At 40.0% G+C, this 25,430-nt stretch overlaps 1 protein-coding gene across 1 annotated transcript in view; it reads right to left on the bottom strand.

The window, feature by feature from the left end:
* The window catches only part of kcnh2b (potassium voltage-gated channel, subfamily H (eag-related), member 2b), a 354,032-nt gene extending 331,820 nt beyond the window's left edge, over positions 1-22,212 (bottom strand). Inside the window, 1 exon segment of the mRNA XM_042510198.1 lies at positions 21,627-22,212. Coding sequence (XP_042366132.1) covers positions 21,627-21,702 — 76 coding nt within the window. The 5' untranslated portion in view covers positions 21,703-22,212.
* Between the last annotated feature and the right edge of the window lie 3,218 nt (positions 22,213-25,430).

Genomic DNA, 25,430 nt, shown 5'->3' with positions numbered 1-25,430 from the left:
ATTTCTGATAAGGGAGCAAATCTGGACATTTTATATCAGTAGGTTTCCAGTTCTTTAGGACAAGTGTGAAACAACGCTGGAGTCAAAAACTCTTTCAGGGCACCAAGTGAAATTTATATGTAAATTCCTATTGACCGCTGATGTATGAGCAATGTTCCAGTGATCCCGTGCATCATGTAATAGCATTGTAGGTGTAAACCAATCCAATCCACACCTGTCAGATCACAGATGGGACAACTTCCTGTCTGAGTCCCTCCTGATCACCTCATCAATCAAACTGTGCCAGAAAATAATTACACTTCCTCTAACTTTCATCTGGTTTGCTCGGCTTTGCAAAGTGTTACAGTATTTCCCCGAAATGAAAATGCTGCCAAAGCACAACATGTCTTTCCAAAATGTACTTGTATTTTTTGTCCCATTAGAGATGCTGGCTGCACACTCTGTTGGCAAGACAGAAGTGAACACTGCTAGAGAAGTGCTGATGTCATCAGTGTGAGACAGCTGACAGGAGGACGGGGGGTCCTGTCATGTTTTGACAGCACAAGCATTTATTTCAGTCCACTTAGTGTTGCATTTTGGTGTCGTTTCTAAACACTTTGTATAAATAATACATTTCCACAAATATGCTTTCATTTATTTCTGAACAGAGAGGTGTAAAATACTTGCTGGCACATTGTCCTCTGTGTCCGCTCATATTATGAGACATGTAGCACATATTCTGGCAAATACATAGAAATTACTACAGGGCTACAGTAGTAAAGTAGTACAGTACAAATATGACTCGACACTTCACTGAACACTCGTTCACACCTGCTAATAACGTGTTTTGGTGATCTAAATTCAAGTTGACAGCTGAGACACATTTACACCTGTGTCAATCGTGTGTCTTCAGATGACCACTCGTGTTCAGATTTTGTTAAAGCCTTCGTCACTCAAGCTGGAAGGTCAAAGAGCCTCACGCAGTTATTATGTCCACACTCTCACTAGCTGGAGATATTCAGTGCATCGCCTTCCATTGGGCAGAATGATGGACAGCCATGCAATTATTTCATCCAACTTGTAAAATGGGTAAGTTATGGAGCGTTAACGCACTGTCACCAAAACAACCACCACGTCCTGCATTGATGACATAGTTCTTGTCAGAATGCATCAGGATGCATTAGTGTTTACACTACAAAAGATATGTGGTCAAATGTGTCCCAGACCACCTCAGCAAGTGGTTTGAGTTACCGGTTGACAGTGTGTCTTGGTGGTCGTTTTGTACTCAGCACTGTCCACTTTTGATCGGCTCACCGAACATGCATATCAACATCACCAAGCGGTGACCTCTGGGGTTGAAAAATGAAGTTAATGCAGTTCCTCTAATGGCCACTTGAGACTCCAAAACAGAGAAAATCCCTATAGACCACTGTGTTGGGGTGCCTGGTGGCTCAGCTGGTGGAGCAGGCGCCCCATGTACAGAGGCTGTGTCCTCGCCGTGGCGGCCGTGGGTTTCAGTCCGACTTCGGTCCTCTATCTGTCCTGGTAAATAAAGGCATTGAAAAAGCCCACAAAAAATATCTTTAAAAAAAAGACCACTATGTTAATATGCACAACTTTTCAACATGTTTACGGCCTGGTACAAAAAAACAGTTTTGGTCTCGATAGGTGAATTATTATGTAACTCATCCAATTACAATGCATTATGGCCCAAAGTTAAGCATATCCAAGGGCAGGCCTGCTTAAATGACAGCCCGTCTGCCAATAGAATAAATGACTTTCAGTCAGCTCCACCCCTTGCTCCACCACAGTGCCAGACTCTCATCTAAATATGGTCACTTCTGGTTCCAAAAAACCGAGACAGCTACGGCCAAAATGCCAAACTTGAAGCTTCAAAATGGCAGGCCACAAATCATCAGGGAGGCTACATCCATCATTTATACAGATTATGATCCAAATACAAGTGGACAGTCGAGAAATATGGCCGTTTATACCTGTGTCTGTCATGCATCTCTAGCTGATCACTTATGTTAAGGTTTCTTCACTGCTTATGTCAACTCAAGCTAGAAGGTCAGGGAGCCTTTTGCACAGTTAATATGTCCACACTCTTGCTGGCCGCTCGCTAGCATGCCGGTTATTTTCCTGTTAGCAGTGTGTCGGCACAGCTGGAGAGATCGCTGTTAGCAGAATTCACAGGGCAAAACTATGGACAGTGACAGGTTTTCATGAATCTGGCCTGTTTTCCTCTTAAAGTGTAACAGATTGATGCGTCTCCACAGATCATCTTAAAGGGTTTGGAATCCCTCTATTGTCGTTTGACAAAATAGGGGGCCCCAAACAGCATCTTGCATAGGGCCCCCCAAAAGCTAGAAACAACCCTGGAAAGTTACACAACACTTTGTCCAACTTGACTTAAAATAGGCAAGTCATCAAGCACACTGTTAGCTAAACAACCACCAGGTCCTGCATCAAGCTGTATTAGTGTTTACCAAATATATGAAAAAGATAAGTGGTCAAATGTGTTCCAGACCACTTTTAAGGTGGTTTTTGAACAATTGCTCTGATGCCCATTTTTCTCATACAGCTACTACTGAATATGAAATAGTTTTTCTTAAAGCTCACATCAGTTTTTCAAAGAGGTAACGCCTGTTGCTATGTTACTAGGCTACAACTGAATTGAAGCAGTTAAAAAAACTGTTCTTCGACCTTGTCTAAAAGCAAAGATGCTACAGCTGATTTTTATGGCCAGACATTCAGTGTTGCACCCCGTTGTACACACAAGAGACAGAAGTAATGGGAAAAGAGAAAACTTCAGATCCTGCTTACTTTCTCATTTCCTGACAGATAGCTGTGTGAAATGTCTGTGCTTGTCAGATTGCCAGTTTGGGAAAGCTACATAAATTGTTGGATACAATTCTGACTTTGGGAAGGTGTGGAGGGAGCAGGCATTAGACTCCATCCCAACACCGACAAGCATCTCCGTTGAGGATTAACGGCCCCTTCAAGGAGAACAGCTAAAAAGGTTTATTCTAGTTCCACAGGGTTAAACTAGAATAAACTAGAAGTTGACTCATATGTGCATTTAGGAGCCAGGCAATAAGTGGGAGAAACTTTGTCAGTGAATGTGCTGAGTAGGCAGCTTTCATTAAAACAAATGAGCCACCGTGTTTGTATTCTTAATCCGTGCTATCTCCAATACGCTACTTGAAATCATTTTAATGGAAATAAAAACATAGGCAGGAACAAATCCCACACAAATGCAATCCCAAAGTCACCTGACTCAAATCTTGGATCCCCTCACTCCACACAGCTTTGGATGCGGTCATGCGACGTAGCACTTTTCAGAGAGTACACACCGGTCCAGTCCCCCAACAGTCGTTAAGAGTGATAATCCCATAATCACCACAATCCTTAATGGGCTGTTTCGCTCTGAAGTGTCTCAAGCTACAGTGTGTACAGCGTCTTCCTCGGCCTTAACGAGGTTATGCAGATTTATGCAAATGAGGTCTAATCCCCGGAACGCAGGGGACTCCGGGGTCTTTAAATCGGTTAGCTGGCCTTTTCTGTGGCTCAGCTCTCAGGGTGGCAGAGGAGTCACGGTGAATGAGAGAGGGAGTTCGAACAGGTGAGGGGGAGACAAAGGAGACTGGATGAGAGGGAGGTGTGATCAAGCTGGAGCAGAACCCGGAGGAGGGAGACTTGATGAATGGGAGGACGAGAGTGAAAGGGCAGCTGCCAGGAGATAAAGCAGTGACAAATCGAGGTACAGGCAAAGGGCTGAGAAGTGAAGGACAGCAAAATGCAGGGAGCTACCAAAGCGGCCGGACGGTCGCACTGGCCTCTGTTTTGCCTTCACACTCCGTCAACTTTGGATTTCAAAAGATAGGTGATAAACAGGCACTCCCACCCTCTTTAACTTCTGAGTCCTAAATTTGATCACTACATCCATATTTAAATATGAGGAGTTGATCTTGACTATGTAAGATTATAATTACAGGTTTTAGTATGCTGTAACATACTGTGTTTCCAGACAGCAGCAAAGGAAGTCTGCTCCCAAGCCCCATTTGCATTACTTTTCAAATCAATGCATCAGCTGCAGACATCTGTTTTAGTGTGCTGCAGCAGTATGGAACAGCTGCTCTGTGGAATTGTACCACACAAAGAGACACATAGGGGATAGATTCTGCCAAACAAAACCCAAACCAAAACCCAACCCAAAACTCAATTTCTTTAACGCAACTGTTTGAAATGAAACTTATGTATAAACTTTTTGTGCACGACTACAACAGTAGGATCCATGGTAAGATTATGGCTACTTAATTAACTATAGTTATGACTGGTTAAGTTTTGTGCAACTAAAAAATTTAAAAATTAGATGGAGACTGTGGTTACAGCTACAAAAAAGTACAGAAAAAAGTAAGCATAGTAAACCCTTTACCTTCCACCTTGCAACAAAGCAACAATAATTTCTGCAGTGGCACCAAGTGGCAACCTCTAGTGCTGAGAAATGGAGCCATTGCAAAAGAACCAACAACTGCAAATCCTCTAATGGTCACTTGAAGCTGGCTCAAAAAGTGAGTCAACCTCCACAGACCCCCATGTTAAAATGTACAACTTTACAGCAGGCCATTTACAGCTCGGTATAAAAAACCCCAAACTTTTTACTATATATAGCTAATTTCCCAGTTCATGATAACTGTACACTATTGGGGTGGGAGGGCTTTGAGTTATGCATACTTAAGACTGCATGCTCACTTTGAGCGACAGGTGGACACCATTGTTGAAAAGTTGCTACAAAGGCAACACTGCTTACATACTGTACTGTAACTATGGCATAACACCAGATTTACAGGGTATAGACGGAGTTGTTGCTATTATAATGTGTTTTCATTTCATCGAAGTTAATTGTAATATTTAAGTCCCCTAAAAAAGTCTTGTCTAGTGCTTGGTTGTACTAAAAGACCCTCTAAGGCAGTGGTTCCAAAAGGGTGGATCCCAGTCCAAAAGTGAGCCATGACATTTTGTGAAATAAACATGGTAATTTATAATGTGAGGGCCTTGAATTAGTGACTAAGAAGAAATCTGGACCCCGTGAATGGACCAGTTAGGAATCACTGCTCTAAGGGGTCGGATATGCAGTTAAAATGCCAAACTCGAGACTTCAAAATCTGGAGTCCCTAATTATTGGGTAATGATACAGTGGCTATGTCCATTATTTTATACAGTCCATGATTGGCACTTAATATCATTCGTGTGAATTATAATCCAATAACATAATTCCAAGGGATGGACTCCTATTGGTCTTACAACTGCTCAAGTGTTTAAGGATACTGTAAATACTATAGCATTGGGAATTTATAGCTGTTTTTGTTTATTTTTTAATGCATAACCAATAGTAGAGCAAAACTAGAAACAAAGGGCCCACAACGTAATGCATGAATACTTGTCTGCATCAAACTCTGAACAAGTCTGATGCATTTTCATTTGTATCATTTTCTTCTTTATCATTCTTTGTTCAGTTTCAAGGAAAATGCTGCCCCTCTTTACAGCTTAACATCAAAGAATGAAATAAACCTGACAAGGTGCTGTTGGTGCATTCAAGACTGTCTCATCCTTTCCAAGAAGAAACACAGTAGAGATTCAGCGTTTGATGCTTTGGTCTTTGGGGCACACATTTTTTTTTTTTTTTTCATAAAGACATAGCCAATTAGAAGCTGATGATGTGGAGGGAGATATAACTCTCCCAGAGATGCTTTTAAAGTGTGTGTCATCATCTGAGAAAACAGATTGGGAGCTCATTTTTCCCTCAATCGCTGTGCAGCCACAAACATTCAGCTCTGACTTTGAAAAGAAAAACAGACTTTCAAAGGTGTTTTTGTAAAAGCTGGTTTCGGGGCACTACAGATTTTCATAAGTTCAGCTTTCTCACAGGGGAGCCTGCACATTCTCGGCTTTTTATCGAAATACGAAGAACACCCAACCGCATTGACTGGTAAACTTGATCATGATGATATTATAAAGCAATCCAACACATCCATTAAAGGACAGAAATAAAGCATTTGGTCTCCATGTCCATTTCCCCTCCATGGCCAATAAACTAGATCTTCCTGTTCTGGTCTTTATTAATCACGTTACATTGCAGTAAAATTATATTACATGAATTATGTACGGTTCAAAACTCGCAGAATCTGCAATCTTTCTGGTATATTTTTAGACAATAACATGCTTGACCCTTAGGGAGTGTTTGGTGGATTTTCTGCGATTTTCATTCTTCATTTTTGATAAATTCGACTGTGTTCATGCATACATTTTAGCATACATTTTGGCAAGATTGTGTATTTTTGTTTCATCTTGGAATTCCCAACTCAACTCCTATGGTAAGTCTAAAATACACTCTGTTAACAAAATCGTTTCATTCATACTGTTAAGTGTAAAAAAAATGTGGCATTTAAACCCAGCAGCAACAGCAGATTTTTATCCCACAGGCATCCAAGTATAAAAACATGCATTGTATTATTTCTGGGTGTCATTTGTCATTGTTGCTATTTTCCAACCTGATGACATCATTGTTTTTTTCCTTCTGAAAACCTAGTGGCATCATGACAAAAAATCTGTACCTTTGAAGGATTAAAGTTCTGGAAATTAATGAATATTTGATATTTGATGAGAACTGATGTTAGTTAAAAGAATTACCTCAGTGAAAGCAGAAAATCATATTCATGTAAAATATTTTTTAAAGCTTAATTTTGAAAAGTGCATTTTGTGTGCGCAGAGCAATACAAGGGTGTGTTATCTTTAAGCAGTCCCTAAGGGTTAAATGTGGTTTAATGTTTATAAGCTTCGCTTTTCAAATATTAGTAATACAAAATCTAACTCTGTTCCAGGCCTAAAAGCTATAGCAGTTATTTGACATGTTAATGGCACCTTTAGCCAGGGTACCAACCAAGGTATCACATATTGAATCTGCAACTCATGAATGAACTGCATGTTTGAATGGTCTGCAAGAAAAACATTTTGCATGAATGTTTAATTCAACCCAGGCAATTAATAAATAACATTTTTTTAAATTTTTTATACATTATAAAAAATACATGCCCTAGCTAAGTTACATTATGATCTGCTGTTGTTTTCATACTAGTTCCCACTGTAAGTTCAGATATGGCCATATGATCATACTCGAAGACAGCTAGGGCCGATATAGATCCAGATGTGGTCTTTATCAGTGCAAAGGTTGGTCAGATTTTTAAAACATATTTTTATGGAGCATCAGCAGTCGCTTTGGGTAATATGCAAGACAGGCTAAAACAGAAAACAGTACTCACATTAGGTTTAAAGAAGGAAGAAAGAAAAACAAAATAACAACAGTTTAAAAAAGCAACTGAACAGGTGGGTGAAAATAAGGATAACAATTAAAAATAAAAAATTTAAAAAATAATGTATTATTGTTTGGGCATAATGCCCAGAGTGGTGATAAGAAATAAAAGTGGTCTCCATAGTTAATAAACAAAAAACGCCCCCAAAAAACAACAACAACTGAACAGGAAGGTGAAAATGAGAATACAAATAAAATAAAATGAGATGAAATGAAATAAAATAAAATCTTATTCTTTGGGCATAATGTCCAGAGTGTGGATACGAGATAAAAGCGGTCCCCATATTTTGTCAGTTTTTTTAAAAAACCTAGAGGACAGAGCCTCAGCTTTTCCAGCTTGGCATTGTACACAACCGCTTTGGTCAACTGATCATGGGATGGGGGTGAGGCAGGTTTCCAATGTAAGAGAGTTGAGCGCCAGGCTTGAAGGTTGGTAAAGGCCATGACTCAACTGAAAGGACATTGGAGGAAAGTTGAGCAGATTTCGATTTCAGAATGAACTTTGTGCACTTTGTGTGTGAACATGATTGGCTCAAAGTAACTAAAATTCAATTGAAAAATTAACCATGTAAATGTGTTGACTTTCTTTCAGAAAAGTTGACTTCACAGCTGCTGCCCTAAATACAGATACAAATCCTTCTACAGGCATGATTCCTCCTGTTATATTCACTAAAGCTTACAGCATCACTGTGCTCCAAAGCCCCGGTGGTCAAGATGGACCGATAACAACAGGGTCAAAAGTAGGATTCTCCAAACAGCGCTAAAGCATGCAGTCTTATCAAAGCGTCCTTGACTAGAAACAGAAGCTGCTGTGTGCCCCAGCGCTCCAAGTTTGTCTTATTTTATAGCTGTAATAATGACACAGTCCAAAACTCCTACGGAACAAAGTGTCTCAGGTTTTGGACTATGTGTTCTCTCAGTATTTATACTAGCCAAAATAAAGCAATTAAGACTGAATTATTGCTCAGGTTTATGTGTTTATGAATGAGTTGAAGACCAGAGGGACACCAGTTAAAATCCTGGAAGCAGTTGGGACGATGAGGGTGGTCATACTCAAACACACTCTCCCCTCTTCAACAACTACTGCCTGTGTGCTCTGAAGCAAGACATCAAGCTCCATCTGTTCCATTAAAATAATTGTAGTTGTACTGGGCAATACTTGTAGGTTATGGACTGAACCCTGTCCGGCCATAGAAGACTAGAGCAGAGGATTAGGGCCTCATAAAAAATGTAAATGAGTTTTGAGATAAAACTCAAGTTTAAGTCAAAATTTGAAGATTAAAACTCAGAATTTTAAAGTTTAAATCAAAAATGCAGAGAATGAAGTCATAATTCTGAGATTAAAGTGACAAATCTGACAGTAAAACAGAATTCTCTTTGAATAAAGTCAGAACTCTGAACTTTAAACAAGTCACCAAAGTCAGAACCATGAAATTAATGCTTTAAAATTTTAAAATCTTTAAAATCAGAACTCAAAATTTTCACCTGGCCCTCATCCTAAGAATAAATGTGGAATAATCAACTATTATTATGTTCTCAAACTCACAAGATCTGTGTAGACCATGAACTATTTATAGGTACAGACAGGAACATTTTAGTTTAGTATAAAAAAAAATCCCTGAAAATGTCAGAATATATTTGGTTTTGTTTGAAGAACAAAGGCACTGAGAAAAACAGCCAGTGATACAGGCAATTCAAGAAAGTCGTCTTGTTTCAAAATGACTAAATAGCATGTTCTTTTAAGGGAAAAAAAAGCAATCCTACAGAGGTTAGTGCAGATGCTGTGGCAGCATCAGTTACATCAGAACAGTTTTTCTCTAAAGAAAACAAAGCAAAGCAAAGCAAAGCACAGTACTGAAGGTTTTTCTCAATAGAAAAATGTTTCACTCTTCTCCTGACTGATTTCGGCTTCTGTGATAAACGGTGATAGACAGATGGTTCATCCAGTCACCTGCCAAGTACTTTTTCAAAGTATCTTGCCCTTTTCCAAACTGTTCCCAATGACGTCTTTTCAGATGGTTTTGTGTAACAAACCATCTGGCGAGTCAGGTTGGCCAGATCTGGCAATTACAGGATAATGGTAAATGCTACAACATAATGTAATAGTAGCAGAATTAATAAAAAGTCATAAAGTCAGCAAACTGATTTAGTGATAACAGTTAACCAGCAGTTAGCTAACATTTTGTACATTAACATTGCTCTGGCTTTAAGGTCACAGTGTTCTGTACTTGCCTGTTGGTGTCAAAAAGTCATTTTTGCTTCCCCCATTGGCAGATTCTTTTTGTTTGGACAATCACATTTCTGTACACTATAGGATTATTTTACTCTTAATGGGAAGCTTGAACTCACAAGCACACACATAGAGAATCCAAAAACCACGCACAACCGCTTTCCTCTCAGCACTGCCCAGCAGGTGCCATGTTACCCGGTTGGATGCATGCCGATTTGAGATGTGAAGGCAGTTGGGCATTGCAGCACAGCGGGCATCTGCTGGCCACTGAAAAAGATGGAGGTGTGGAAGGAGGGAGGGAGAAAACAGGTTGTCAAACGAGACAAAGAGCAGAAAGAAGGAAGGAGCGAGGAGGGCAGCGGGAGAGAAAAGTGTTTACAGGCTCCAAGAGTTTGCAAGTATGAGCGAGTGCTTGTGTCTGTGTTCTTTTGTGTGCCCGTTTGGTAACGTGTGGGTGTATGTGTATGAACGAGAGACGGGGAAGAAGCCATGAGAGGAGACAGAAAGGGAGAGTGTGTGATTTCACACCAATAAAGTGCAATCATGAGGCACTGACTTTCTCCTGACATCAGCTCAGTGTAGCAGTGTTGCTGTGTTTGCACCCTCTGAGTGAAACAGATGGAGCAGAGAAATAAAACTAACCACTGCTGAACAAGGGCTGAGCCAGGGGGTGGCCTCTGGGGCCCCAGGCCTGGATTGTTTTCTCAAAAGCCCTGAAATCTTGAAGGTTTTTAAAATACCTTCAACTTTGTGTCAGTCAGACAATAATATAAACCCATGTTGTTTATCACACTATGATGTTCCCTACAGATATGTGATATAAGGGAATAAGTGTGCTTTTGTTGGCCTAATATTCAATTCAGAATATTAATGCCTGCATTTTTGGGTATTGTTGGGAAACCTTGATTTGTATTTGAAAAGTATTATGGAATAGATTCACATGCAACACATTTGTTAAATTTGTTAATTTGCACATTTGCTTAAAATTTAAAATCTACTCCAAGGTAACAAAACTATAACAAAAATAGGTTTCAAAATGAATAATTCTATAATCTCATAAAACGGGTTTTATGATATCCGACAAGAAGTGCACACAGCAGTTCATATTGTGCTTGTCAGGCGGTCCTCTCTTGCTGCTGCGTGACCCATTTTTCTGGCGGTTTTTGGGCATGCATAAAAGTTTAAATATTTTCAACTTTTCCACTCAAGGCAGAGAGTTGCACCCATCTGCAATGTCACTTTTGGTACGCAGTATGCTAGCTCTGCTCCACAGGTGCTGTTGCTAAAATTTTAGGACGGTTCTAAAATTTTAGGACATTTCTGTGGTTTTAAGACATTATGATTTTAGGATGTGTCTAGGATTATAGGACATTTTTAGGATTTAAGGACATTTCTAAGATTTAAGGACATTAGGGGCTAGGACTTCTGTTGGGGATGCGGAGGATCCTCCACTGGCATTTTTTTTATAAGCAAGCTCTATTTTGATGTTCTTATATGCACTCTGGCACCTTATGTATACTAGAAGTACAAAAACAATTCCCTGCGTACAAAAACAATACCTAGCACCCTATTGGGGGTCAGAGTTGGCCTGCAGGCTGCAAGTTGTATGCATTTAAAAAAAGCACAAAATTGAGCTTGTTAACAAAACATTTTGCAAGGGGAGGATCCACCTGGACCCCTCAACTAAAGCTCATTTTTTCGCCCCAAATTTCCTCAAGCCTTAAAAAAGATGCTCATTCAGTTTTGGATAAAACATAAGACTATTAAGCATACAGTCCTGAATAATAACCCATATTTCCAACCAACATCTCATTCCCGTCCCCGCTAATCAAAGCTGTCTAGAACCAGCCTTGCCCTGGACCCCCCTGCCCCCCAGGTTTGGGCTGAGCACCAAAAGTCTGTCTCCACCCCTGCAAATAAAGCCCGTCATAATGTATTTATTCTGTACTGGTACATTACGGCAACAACAAAAGCCTTTATGCAGAATGATTTTGAGACTGTTTGATTGAACATCTGGAGGATGATCACAAAACTGCAGGAGTGTGTAGTGACTCTGTTCCAGCAAGAAAAATCCAACAAGCAAGCTGGCAGATTGAACCCTCCAATGTCTCCTCACAGCCTAATCCACATATACAAGCCATATGTTGCTGTATGTGTGTGCAACATTTGCATGTACTCAGCAGCACTTGTGTGTGCTCACAGGAGCACAGAAGGCTTCTCCTCCTCCCTGCACTGGGAACATCAGTCTCTGCACCTTATGCAACTCTAAGATGAGCTCATCAAAGCAGGAGGAAGCACAGAAGCATTGAGCTCTAAACGCTGAGGAGGATGACCTGCTGTTGAAGGCAAAATGCTGGTTTGACTGACACGAGCTGAGAGGGAGATTTTGGAATGCTGAAGGCAGTAGAAGCACCTTTCTTGGCTCTTTTGAAGTTATGACAGTTATGTTTGTATAAGTGCTACATTTTGCAATAAATGACGCCATTGGTTTGGGCAGACCGAGAGAGTGTGTCCCTGGGCCCCACCATATCTCCATAGAAGCAAGGCCCACAGACTTTGTGGTGGTTTAGAGTCTATCTGCAGTCGTTATGCATCGTTTTGTGTTTCTTTGAGGGAATATTTTTTGTCATTTTTGTGTCTCTTTGCAATCATTGTGTTTCTCTTTGTGATTCTTTTGCTTCTTTTTGTGTTTTTTTAGTCTCTTTTCATGCCATTTGTATCTATTTGTGGTCATTTTTAGTCACTTCTTAGTCAGTTTCTGGTTATTTTATTTATTAATTTCCATCTTATAACAGATAACAGCAACAGCCAGCAGGGCATACTATAGATCATATGATCACAGCCACCTAGCTCATGTTTATGTGGCTTAAATATGAATTACAGTGCATTATATTTTGCTCAAACAGTTGATCAGAAATGCCTAAATAATTCAATTTATCAAGTAAATGCACTTAAGTGTAGAGTACAATATTCTCTGAATTGTACTAAAGTAGAAAAGAGAACAGAAAATGAGTGCAGGTACATGGACCCGGAGAACCTGTTTATGAGGCTTTTTCAGGTTATGATCATATTCCAGATATGGTGATTACAAAAGCACAGAGGTATTGGGTTGTTTACATTCCCAGCATTTATTCCAGTCTCTCCAGCTAGCATATTTGGGTTTCTCATAAACCGAATATGGTGTTTATATGGTCAAACACATAAAAAAAAATTAACTTCAACAACCCAATTATTATATGATAATTCATGTCCATGTAGGGGTGTGCTAAATGTTGAGTATAAATTGCTACATTGTATTTATAAGCCATCAAGATTTAGGTTCCCTCGCTCTCCTCTCTAGCCCTCTGCCTCTCACAGACACACAACAAAAACATCGACACTTCCTTCCTGAGATAAGCCAGGTCCTTCAAAATAAAAGCACCATGGATCCCCCCCTTTGATTTATTTAATTATTAAAGTACATTTTTAAATTTCATTCTAAAAGTACTTAAATTAACTTCTTCATAACCATATTTTATTAGATATTATAGTAGTGCATTAAACTGTATTATAGCTACTTTATTTAACTTTGTGACTGCAGTTCATTCAATAAGTTTGTCATTTAGTAGTAAACATTAGTTTAAAAGACATTTAAAAATATCAAGTTATTTATCATGTATCGTGATATAGCCTTAAAATATCATGATATTATTTAACAAGCCATATTGCCAAGCCCTATTCACATCCATGTAAATTACTCAAGAATATACAAATACCTCAACATTGTAGCTACATTTCTTGAGTAAATGTATTTAGTCATATACACCACAATCACTCAGTGCAACAGTGTGGCTCAAAGATGTATTTTTGATATAGATCTCTGAAACACAGAGAAGATTACTGTATATACCAGGCCTTGGATACACAATACTTGTTAGTAGGATCATCTCCTACACACGTTCTACTCCATCTAAGCCGTGCCTCTTATACTTTTATACTCTTAACTAAAATCTCAATTGTCTATATTTTAAGTTCAAACCTCGCAGCTAGTTACTCCAACCAATCATTTCTCCTAAAATTGGAGGCAGTCAGTTGTCAACATTAGCTGCACCTGTGGCAAGCAGCAGTAGTACATTGTAATCATTCAAAAATACTGCAATATATATGAACTACTTCTCCATGACAGAACGTAAAATCACCTGGAGATTATTACTACTCTACCTTTTCCTGCTCTGTGTGCATGTGTGTGCGTTTGTGAGGATGGGTGGGTGGGTGTGTAGGTGGGGGGGTCCTGGGGGGGGGGCAGTTGCTATGGCGACAGTGTGTTTGTACTTCAGCTGTGGAGTGGGAACATCCTCCCTGGAGGACAGTGGCTTCAAGGCTTGTAATTGGGCAAAGTCTTCTCTAAGGAGCGGCGAACAGACAGCAACACATTCCCCAAAAGGTTGCTATGACCTCATATTGAGGTCGAAGATGTTGTTGGTTGAGGCTCACAATCTGTCAGTGCAGTGTAACGTGTGTGGAGGCTATCACAGCACAGCAAACAGAGAGAGATACACGCACAGAGGATTGGAGAACAGTAAGCAGAGAAGATGTGAAGTCAGGCGAGAGCAGTGCATTAAGTGCCTGAGCTGGAAACTGTAACATCTACCCATAGATCTATTGATTTAATTAGTTTTATAAAGGTAAAATCTAATTACATTTAGTTTTTTGTCCATAACAAGCATTCAGAACAAATAGAAAACGAGGCAACAGTAAACATGTTGTCCCCCATGAATTATGCATTTTTTAGACTCTTGCAAATGAGTAGGTCTCCAGACAAACAGCACACCCTTTGGCCAATCACTGCAATTTCAGAAAGTGCCAACATGGAGAAACGAGAAGCAAAGTTTTGTGAAAATCTGATTATCTGATATTATGCATATTATTTTGAATATGTCATAGTCAAGCAATAACAGAGAATATTTCCGGGAAATTTGGTCAAAATCTGATCAGTGGTGTCTGCGACATTTTGGGTATGGGGCCTGGAGCCAGCCGCTCCCCGCTTGATGAAAAGAGAGGCATGACAGAGATTAAAGCAGAGCATAAGAAATATAAATGAAAGAATGTTGTATTAATATGGATAATATTTTCAGTAAACATGATGTGGCCACATCTTTATCTGCAAAGGATTACATAAGGCCTGGTCTTCTTCCTAAATAAGCAAAGATCATGCTGTCCATTGATTTTCCTCCAGTGGACACATCAATAATCTATATGCAAAACAGCTTTGACCTCCTGCCCATTTTTGTCCAATAATCATTTAACCATCCCATCATCCTCAGAATTTAATAGCCACTGTCCATTACTATCCAGGCGGTCTGTTACCCTGGTTGGATCAGTGAACCATATGTATAATTCCTGTTTTTTGTAATGTATCTTACACACGTGATGTACGAGTCTTAAATTAACTTAAATGTAAAAAGATTTCTGTCTTTAGCATTGTGATTGGTGGGGACTAATAGTACAACCAAAAGGAAAACCAGTCATCAGACCCAAGTTTTAAACTCCACTGTACACAAGTCATAGTACGTTCCCTCCATTTTAAATCATTAATGTATTTTTAAAGGAGCATACACAGAACTACACTATCGCTAAACGCCACCCCTTTAGTTTACGCAGACAAACAATGGGCACATTGTCTGAACCATAGCTAACTTAAGCTAACGTTTCCTAGCAAAGTTTGCTGCAAGGTGACATTATACACAATGTTTCTGACACATCGTATGAGATTATATAAACTTGTCACTTTGCAGCAAATGCTAACGCTGTGTTGTCTTACCTTTCAACAAATGGGGGCATCTTTGTTTGTTTATCCTCTTTACAGGCCACACAACTTAATCCAAAAGGAGACACTTTGCTCTGTTTATGTGAAGTTTATGGATGAAATACAGTCCATTTTTTAGCTTCTCAGGATACCTCGTATCAGTGTTGCATTTGCCCCATGCACATTGTTGACCGTTTTTAAAGTTAGAACTGCATTAATTTAAATAAAACTGCAGGAAATTCAAAATTTCTGATGCTTTTCTATTGAGGTCTACAAGCAGGATGTCCTGCTGCTGCTTGTGTAGCTGCATGCAATGTGATTGGCTTGTGGTGTTTGAGGGCGGGGCTTAGCAATCGGTCAATAAAACAGAAAAGTCACCATCTGACCTTAAAGCTAATTTTAATCTGCAGTCCCTTAAACTGTGTATTTTATGTGGGTCATAATTATAAAGACTATCACACCCTCGACCCCCACCCCCAAAGCAAAGCAAAGTGCAGCACAAGTGTCATTGCCTGTTTCAGACCAACGCAGTTGTCATTTTCTCTATCAGCACCCATGTTGAGTAAGTTACTTGCATCCATATGTGAATCCATCGGCGTGTAGGTTTTAAAATGAGATGGTCAGGCACATTGTTGGCATATTGAAAATGATTGTGCCATTGACCAAAAAAAAAAAACTGATCTACAGTGAGAATAGCCAAGTATTTTACTGCTCTTTAAAGGGTGTATTATTCATATAGTAAGATGCTCCGACATAGGCAAGTTCACAATTGCGCATACTCTCTGCTTGTTACAACAACAGTGATGCGTCTATGGGTTGCAACTGGGTGAAATAATACATGATTAATGAGGAAAATATGAATGACATTTAGTAAAATGTGAACATGAGCTGATCAGAGCTGCTGTCTGACTCTATATTAAGAAGAACTCTGTGCACATTTACAAACAAGAAGCAGCTTAACTTCATTTTTTATTTCAGAAGCTAAGAGTTCTGTTTCCTCCATTAAGTTTATACCCTCAGTTTTCTCTTTTGCCGTTTAAATGTCCCACAATATTTACTGCAGTGACATCACTTCTCTTCCTACATTACTATCAGCAGAAAACCACTTGCTGCTCTAATTAGCTGAATCCATCATGTTAAATAGTAGTGCACCGCTGCAGGCGTACCTGGCTTTTAAAGGAAATGAGAGATGACACTCTGATTGGTTGACTTCATGTTTTGCCAAAAACACACCTATAATTAATTGAGAGACTAAATACAACCTCTTCTTCCCTTACACCTTACTCTGCACCCAGATTAGGCACCATTTAACCAGCAAAGTTATATGCCTTAAATGCACTTACATCATACACTTTGAACCACGCTCTGTAGCTTGTTTATATTGGGCACTTAAAACTAATGAAATTGTTCAGAAAGACCATAAAGTTTACCCTGTCCTACGGGGATGCACATTTACAAACCTGCAATACCAGGTACTGAGCGGAGCTGTCTGAGAATGCAAAATTAATTTAAATCAGTATATGATGTTAGAGAAAGTCAAATTATTGTGTTAGTCTAACTAAAACTGGATTTTTAAAATTTATGTAACACATTAGTCCAACTGAATTCTTACTGAGTCAAAATTCATAAAGTCTGACTAAAAACACCTAAATAATGGGTTGATTTTCTCTTTCATGTACACCTCAACCGGACCTGAACTGAAATAGGTGTTCTGCACATGCTCCATAGTCCCTGGACCAGGCTTTGAGCCAGAAGTCAAGCAGCATAAATTTGTAGAAGAAACCTGGGAAAAACAACAGAAGAAGGAAAGAAAACAAAACCAGATGAAGGTATCAAGTAAAGCATAGAGTATGTGTGAAATGCACAGTGCTGAAAAGTTGCCCATGTTTTCAATGTTCAACATGCAACCCTTTTGCCGCTTGATAACTTTTTTGATATGTGATGTAAGTTGGAAAAAGGTCCAATAACAAATAGCTGAAAGGGAGCATATCACCACCTATCGTTCTCCCCACAATGCTTGTACACTAGGACAAGGACAGTGGTCAAAATAAATGACCTAATTGAGGTATAACCATAGCTCGACGTCACTGTTCATGTAAAGGAACTGATTGTAAACTGAAAATTAAAGTTGTATCGTATCGTATCGTATCGTATCGTATCGTATCGTATCGTATCGTATCGCAACATAACCAGCTGAAAATATGTTGGGTCTACACAGAAAGCAGCATGTTAGCAAACAGTGGCAGCAGCTTCAGCTCTCAACAGATGTCTATACAGGATGCATTCAGGCAAAGTATCAAATTAAAAATTTATAGACAACCACTTACTGTATTTCTGGGTTTCTGCTTAAATCATTAAATCTTGACTGTAACACAACAAATTTTTATTTCCTAACTAATTTAGGACAAAAAGGCACCACTCCAGTGATAAAATGTTTTTAAAAAGTGAAAGAATGACCTTCAATCATCATATTTTCAACTAATGCACTGACATTTGTTTTCCTTTATGAACTTGTCTGTAAATGTAGCTGCAGAGCTGGTTGATCAAATTGTCTCTTGTCTCATTAACATGTACAACAGGATTTCTCACACAATATGTCGAGTGGAAACGGTCTTGGTGCGATGTGTGGTGACAACAGATGCCAATTGTTTGCTCCTTAATCATCTCCTCCGAGGCTGAGCATCAAGTATCCATAGTACATCACTTTAAAAGCAGCCCATCCTGGGTAAAGAATGGCCTTGCCAAGCTTACTCTACCATGAACATTGCTTTTATTCCTCTCTACGTTCCACATGAGATACTTTTCATCACATACTGTATAGCTGAACAAACAGGATAAGCCTACCCTTGATTGTTGCTTGCATTAAGTACACCCAGCCTCTATTACAATATAAGGATCAGATGAATAAATGCACAGTTTACTCAGATATGGATAACATGAGGAGAGGGCTCAAGTTTCAATATGTGGAGCTGTGGGGTCAAAGTGGATTCAGGGGAAGGCATCGGAAATAGGCTTGGGCAGTATGTAATATTTCATACCTTCATAAAATGTCACTCCAGGGTATATGGTATATAAATGACGCACTAAGCTACCCAAACTGCCCTCCCCAGCTCCCAGTATGTGATGATATAAGTGTGCAGCACTAACAATCCCCTGAAGGCGACTTTGCTACCTACTTGCAACTTTTGAGACTAATAATTATACAATGGAAACCCACAAAATATTAAGCAAAGTAATATTCTCGTATCTATTTTCTTTATTAAATAAGCTGCACAACTGTACACCTTTTGGATTCAACTTTCTGTCACTTACAGAGGACTGACGAGGCTTAATTGCCTCATTAACTCATCAAAACACACATCATTCAAACTCGACAGAAACAAGTAAAACTCACCCAAACCATCTTGGTTAGTCTTTGCTAGTAACCTACTCAGTAAGTCCACTGTTCCAACAATCACCAGCTCCGGTTTGCTCGAAAAAATCCTTAACTCACCAAGTTAGAAGACGGTGGGCCAGCCACTAGGTGTCATGTTGTCTTTTAGCTCAGCTGCCTTTTCCCAGTGTTGCCTGATTGAAAATGTTAAACTATCGTAGCAGAGGCTCAAAATTATCATATTTTGAGAAAAATAATTGTACGCCAGTCACAATCACGAGAACGAATAGGTTCAATTTATAACTTAAGTAAACATGTATTTAAACGACTTTTTGACACATCTACAAATCTACCCATACCCACTGCCTTAGAGAGAAGCTATTTAAAGTCTACACGGCTCAGCCCAAAGCTGACGTCAGGTCAGCGGCCGAGTGTTCGCAAATACAAACGACAGCAGTGCATGCTCAACAAATGTGACAAGTTGTCAAGTGCGGGTCGCATTCATGTCATTACATGATTGGCTGTAAGGAGATCAGGTGAGAAGTGATGTGGAATGACAGATGTAGGAGCCTGGAAATGAGTTAAAATGAGATGTGTAATTAAACTAAGTGCTTATTGTAAGTGTCTCAATGGTCAAGTTCTCGTACATGATGGCAATTTTGGAATTATTGATCGAACATCATACAGAGGGCAAAATTATCATACAAATACAATAATGATCATTCATCTGGCAATGCTGCCTGTTGCACTGGTAGAGACTGGAGCTCTAGTGGTGCATGCTGTGCACTACATACAATGAGTTTATTTAAAAAAAAAAGGGGGAGCACCTGTATTTATGATGACATTGAAAAACATACCTTGAGGATTTCTAAATACCCTGGAAAACTGTAAAATGGTGATACCATCCATGCCTAACGGAAAGACTGAAATGGGATGTTTTGAAGAAATATTGGCAAAGCTTTCCACCAGGCTGCAGTTTAAAGTTCAATCAATAGAAGAGTTTGCTGTATAAAAGATAGATTTTCTCTCTTAACATTCTTGAATCAGTAAGGATGTCTAAACAGCTGCTCGTGTCCACCGACACTCCTCCTCAATGTCCACTAGTTCATTACCCACAGCCATTAGACACCATGTCATCACCATCATTAACATGCTTGGTTAGCCCGCCTATAAGGCCGCAACAATCAATAGACAATTATTCTAAAGATATGAGTCACTGGGAAAACATTTGGAGAGCACTGATGTGAGGTTCCCTGCCTCTCAGTTGTTCCCCTGCAACACCGAAGCGCTCCTCTCATAAATAAACATCAACCACACAGAGGAGATTTCTGCCACACGCTCAACTCATGCAAATCTGCTGTACAGAAACATTTAAGATATGAACACAACAAGGCCGGCAGCGAGCAGTAGAGTGTGTTCACCTTTGCAAAGCTATACGAGCTCATCAGGATGGAAAAAATAAGTACTGCAGGATTAATGTCAATTACCCAACTCCAACGTCAATTATTCAACTTGACTGCACTTGTGTGGAGTCGCTTTTCAGCGCCTCTGTGTCAGGGAAAAGGGTATTTTTGCACAAAATCCACCCCTTCACCTTGTTTGAAGCTCGGCTGATTCCGTGACTCTTGGGTGTTAGGGACACAGCACGACATCACTTGGTGTTCAAAAGCAGCCCGGTGAACTGCTCAACCCCAAAAGCAGATGGTAAGTGGAGGAAGTCAGATTTTTTTCAGCATTTTTAGAAAGGGCACCTCAAGAGTTCAAGCTGATCAGCTCCTGATGGGAGCAATTAACATTCAGAGTCCTCAAACATTTCAACCTAACATTAAAGCATCAGCTGACACTCATCCACTTTTCCACACAAAAACCACCATCTTCTTTTTCATCAGCCCTGAGGTGAATTTCCACATGAGCCTGTGGCTGCTGAGGCACGTTTGAAGTCTGGTCACACGTCCAGAGACGGAAAAAAAACATGAATGATTTGCATCAAAGATAAGACCGCCGCGGGGAAGTGAGCAAGGATGAAGCCTGTGTATTTTCAAATATAGACAGCTTCAAATTGCGTGCCCCCTGGGCTCGATGAAAAATTTAGTAGCTGGAATACATTGTTTGTTTTTGTGGCTTATAAATAAGTGTAGATTAATTGAGAGGATATTGATTTTTTTCTTTCTTTCAAGGCAAACAAAACAAGTGTGTAATAGTTTTGTCTGAAAAGCGTGTGTAAACTGGAATTGAAGTGTCCACAGACAATAGATCACACACCACCTGAAGCACCTAAGTGTGACTTCTTTTTGTTTTTTTGCAGATTGCTTTTTCTGACAATATCAGCCATGGCAGCAGCAGAGTGAGACACAAGGGTGACATTAAAGCATGAGAAGATGCGCAGGAAAAAAACGAATCACATTTCATTTTTAAGTTGCTGTGTACCCTTTGAATATACAGGAATCCTTCCTGAATGACAGATGTCTGATGCAGCTGCAGGGTTCGCATGCACAAATATGAGACTTCAAGCAGCTCAGATCTACACAAGCTGTTCATGTTTTCATCAGAAATGAATGTGGTGGAAAATTAAAAAGTAAATAGTTATTTGACGGGATTTTTTTTTTTTTTAAAGATCTTTTTATAAAGAATTTTACCAAATATCACATTTTCTAACCCCAGCTGCTGTAGCATGACTGCACCACCCTGTGACTATTACCCTTGCATCAGCAAACATTATTATGGAGGTTAACTCTGGAAAACAAAATGTCAACTGTGCGCCAACATCATTAAAATGCCATTTTCCAACCCCTTTGAGTCAACAAATCAATTATTAAAAGTGGGCCTTAATGACAGAAAATAGGTTATAGGAATGCTCTGAGAGAGAGGAAGAAAACAATCAGCTTACTTTGACTGTCGAATTTCCTGATGATTGTATCCAGGAAGGTGTTCTGCGGAGCCACATGGCCCCTCCGGACCGGCATCTTGGCTGCGGTGGCCCCTGGACTTTATGAGACTTCGCAGGAGTTAGATATATCACACAGTTTCCAGTCCCCGCAGCCGAGCGCGCGATGATCACTGCGCTCCCCGCATGGAGCCTCAGCGCTCACAGGTTCAGCAGCTGTAATCCGGGGGCCAAAGTTTTCCCAAGTTGGTCAGAGAGAGACGGTGGCTCCGGGAGAAAGTGAGGGCAGGAGAGTTCTGGACTGTTCTGTACGCGCGGCAGATCTGGGCCGTTTCAAGCCTCCAGTTTCCAGGTTAAGAGGAGCGAAGGGTTTCTGTCCCCCTCGAGGGGAGGGCCGCCTGTCAGGTGATATTTCCTCCTGGTCTCACACTCGGTGGAGCGCAGCAGACCTCTCATCCTGCACTACAGCCCGCTCCTGTGAAGCAGACTGGCCGAGCTTCCCGACGAGCGTCGTTGGAGCCATAGTTGGCGCTGCGCGTTTTCTTTTTTCTTCTTTTATTTATTTCTCATTCCACCTCCTCTCTGTTCTGCACCTCTGAGTCTCTGTGTGTAACTGGGGGAGAGAAGGAAAAACAATGATGGTGAACAGAAAAAGAGCAGAGCGCAGATCCGCAGCTCGAAGCGTCCTAGATGTGTGTTTTTGGAGGTGTTCTCTGTATCTCTCCTCCTCCTCGCTGTGCGCTCTGCCGGATGACTTCAGCTCTACCGGCGTCTAGCTGCGCCTCTTTTAACCCTTTGCTCATCGGGAGCTGCTCACACTTCTGATGGTGGATGAAGGAGTTCATGCGCTCTCAGCTACCCAAATTTTCCTAATCTCCAAATAAAAACGCTTTCACTTACACCCGAGGTTCCCAGAGTGGCGCCACGACGACACTTAGTTGCTAAAGCTGGCTCCTTTATCTATAATAAAATTGTTACAAATTATTCATTTGATAAAATTTGGGGGGGATGGCCTAAAAATAACACCCCAGCTACGGTTTTCTGATGCTTGGTATCAGACAAAAGAGGAAGGCGCTTTGTGCTTATCACACACACCTGCTGCGGCCAAACGACTAACAGGTGTGCGGCTTTACCTGTCTTCCTGTTTGGGATTCATTTGAGAGTGACACACACTCATACACGCCCGGCTGTCTGCTCCTATTGTTCTGCACTGTCCAAAAGCACCCTCCCCCCCCCCCCCCCCACTCAGAAATACTTACCCGCACTGAAGTGAAGCGCCTGTTTCTCTGGAGGAGTCCGGCTGCTCCTGGATCAGTGAATCGGATGTGAATGTGGCGAGCAGCTGCAGTTGTAATGCTGCTTCATTGTATTTCAGGGCTGGATGGGGATTCACCACTCAGGCTGCTCAGCTACGTCACACCGCCGGGGTTCCCCCCTTCCGTCATGCTGGGGATGATGCATTTAGGAACCGTCGGATATTGTGCTTTATGCTCGCGCGCACGTGAGTGATGACCTAGTTCTGTTTAGACTGCGTTTTATATGCTGCATATCTTTATGCAGGAATGATTTCCAAGGAGTGAATCAAAGGACTGAGACTTGTAGTGATCTTTGTGTGCATAGCTGCAGTGTAGGCATGTGTTTTCTGCAGCTCAAATCTAGATCATAGTCTGCCAAATTCCATCAGATTTAAATTCAAAAGCAAAATAAGGCTGCAGAATCAGTGGCTTGTTTTAAATCACTTCTTAAGACTTTTATAGACTTGCTTGTATGTGATGTTGTCTTTTGATTTCTTCTATTTCCTTTTGTTTATTTATATTTATTTTTTACCTATGTCATTCATGGTTTTTTTTTAAATTGTATTTGTGGTTTTATTGTTTTAATTGTTTCTGTTGGTTTTGGTCTTTTGGTTGGCATTATTTTATATTGATATTTTGTGTCTTGCATCTTGTATAATTTGTCCTTCTATTTTATAATTTTATAATCTTATCCTAACTCTGTCACGGTTTCATCTTGCTTGTGCTCACTTGGACTGTTTGGCTTTCCGTTGTTGTATTGCCTTCTATATTTCCCATTTCTGCTTTTGCTCTGTTTGTCACAGCACTTTGCAAGCTTTGTTTTTAAAGGCACTATATAAATAAAGTTGCTATTATTTTATTATAAAACACAGCCAAATTCTAACAGTAATGTTAAAAAAACAAACAAGCAGTGAAACACTGTAAATCTTGATTCTTTTTGGGGCCAGTTATTTTTCAAGGACCCATAATATTTTTTTGTTTTGTTTTGTTTTGTTTGTCCCAAATTAAGTAAAACCCAAACCAAAATCAATATTAATATCAATATCAACCAATCTATCTATGGCTGGTGCTTCATTATGCAAACCAAGAAAAATTGATGAGTACAGGCTCTATGCATAGCCTGTATATGGAACTTATTTAATACATTTATAAACATATATACATAAATGAGTGGAGTGTTATGAAAAAGATATGTTGCAGGCAGAGTTTTCCTTTTCCTGACTGCATTTGAAGGCAGCAGCAGACAAAGCTGTTGCCTGCATGTCTCACGGCCTCCTTCTCTCTCTGAGTTTTCCCTTTTAAATCCATAAGAAGTTGGCTGTTTCAGATTATTTTTATATCCATCTAATGGATGTAATAAGCCGTGACGGAGTTACATTTCTTTGTTTTCAGTTGTGTCTCACACAGGCCTAAAGCAACACGGCTGCTCACTGGATACATTTATCAAAATGACCTGCACAGCACAGCAGCATGAATGCATTCATTTTTCCTGCGATCACTGTTTTAATGATTGCTTAGACGTGATGAATTGCAGCCTTGCAGTTGGACAAGGCGTGCAGAGCCATCTATCAAAATGTGACATGTTGGTATGAATTAAAAAAATGTATCAGTTCCTGTGCTTATTACACCCAGCTCTATTTACTACAGCAGCTGAACGCCAGAGGAAGAGTGCTGCTCGGCCTTCCTCTCTCAACTCCCTTATTTAGTCAGGAACAGAGAGAGGGAGGAGTGAGGGGAGCAAGGAAGGGAGGAAAGAGGAGCCAAGGAGGGGAAGGAGGGAGAGAAGAAGGCAGACAGTTTCTTGTCACAGATGAGAGAGATTCCAGCCTGGCAAACTCTTGCTGTTGTTTTACGAACACAAAGAGAGACAGCTGACTATAGCTGCTCAGGGAGTTGTTAATATATTTCACCTTGCACAATAATAAATAAATATTTGACTAAAGACAGCGAAAAAAAATCTCCAGGCATAACTTTGACAATCCAATAAAAGCTGCACCTTGTTAGAATGAATAGACATACAACAAATTTAACTCTATCATAAAAAATATCACTTTATATTAAAAGTGCAGCTTTCTAGGGAAGCATTTGTATAAATACTTTATTTATTCTGCACAAAACAAACCACAGAAATGCACAAGCCTTCATCTGTGGGGTGAAAACAAAAGTATCAGAGAAAATTGCTTGAGTAATTTATGTCTGACTGTCCTGTGTGAAAGATTTATTGATATACTATTCCAGAGTCCAGATTAAAAGGTGATGGAGGCTTTGCAACACTGGCTCCCACTGCGCATCAAATCTGCTGACTCAGCTCACGCTTTTAAATCACGTCGGAAAACTTACTTTTATAGTGAAGCTTTTTCTTATAGTTGATAGTCTGACATTATTTTACTGTTCAATTTCACTTCTGTCTTATTATTATTATTTCTTCTAATTGAGTTCTTTTGTGCGTGTGTGTGCATTGGCATATGTTAGTATACATATATATGTCTTTATGAGTATATGTAGGTGTATG

The sequence above is a fragment of the Plectropomus leopardus genome, chromosome 21, assembly GCF_008729295.1.
Source record: "Plectropomus leopardus isolate mb chromosome 21, YSFRI_Pleo_2.0, whole genome shotgun sequence".
NCBI classification, from domain to species: domain Eukaryota; kingdom Metazoa; phylum Chordata; class Actinopteri; order Perciformes; family Serranidae; genus Plectropomus; species Plectropomus leopardus.
This window is presented reverse-complemented; position numbering and strand designations above follow the sequence as displayed.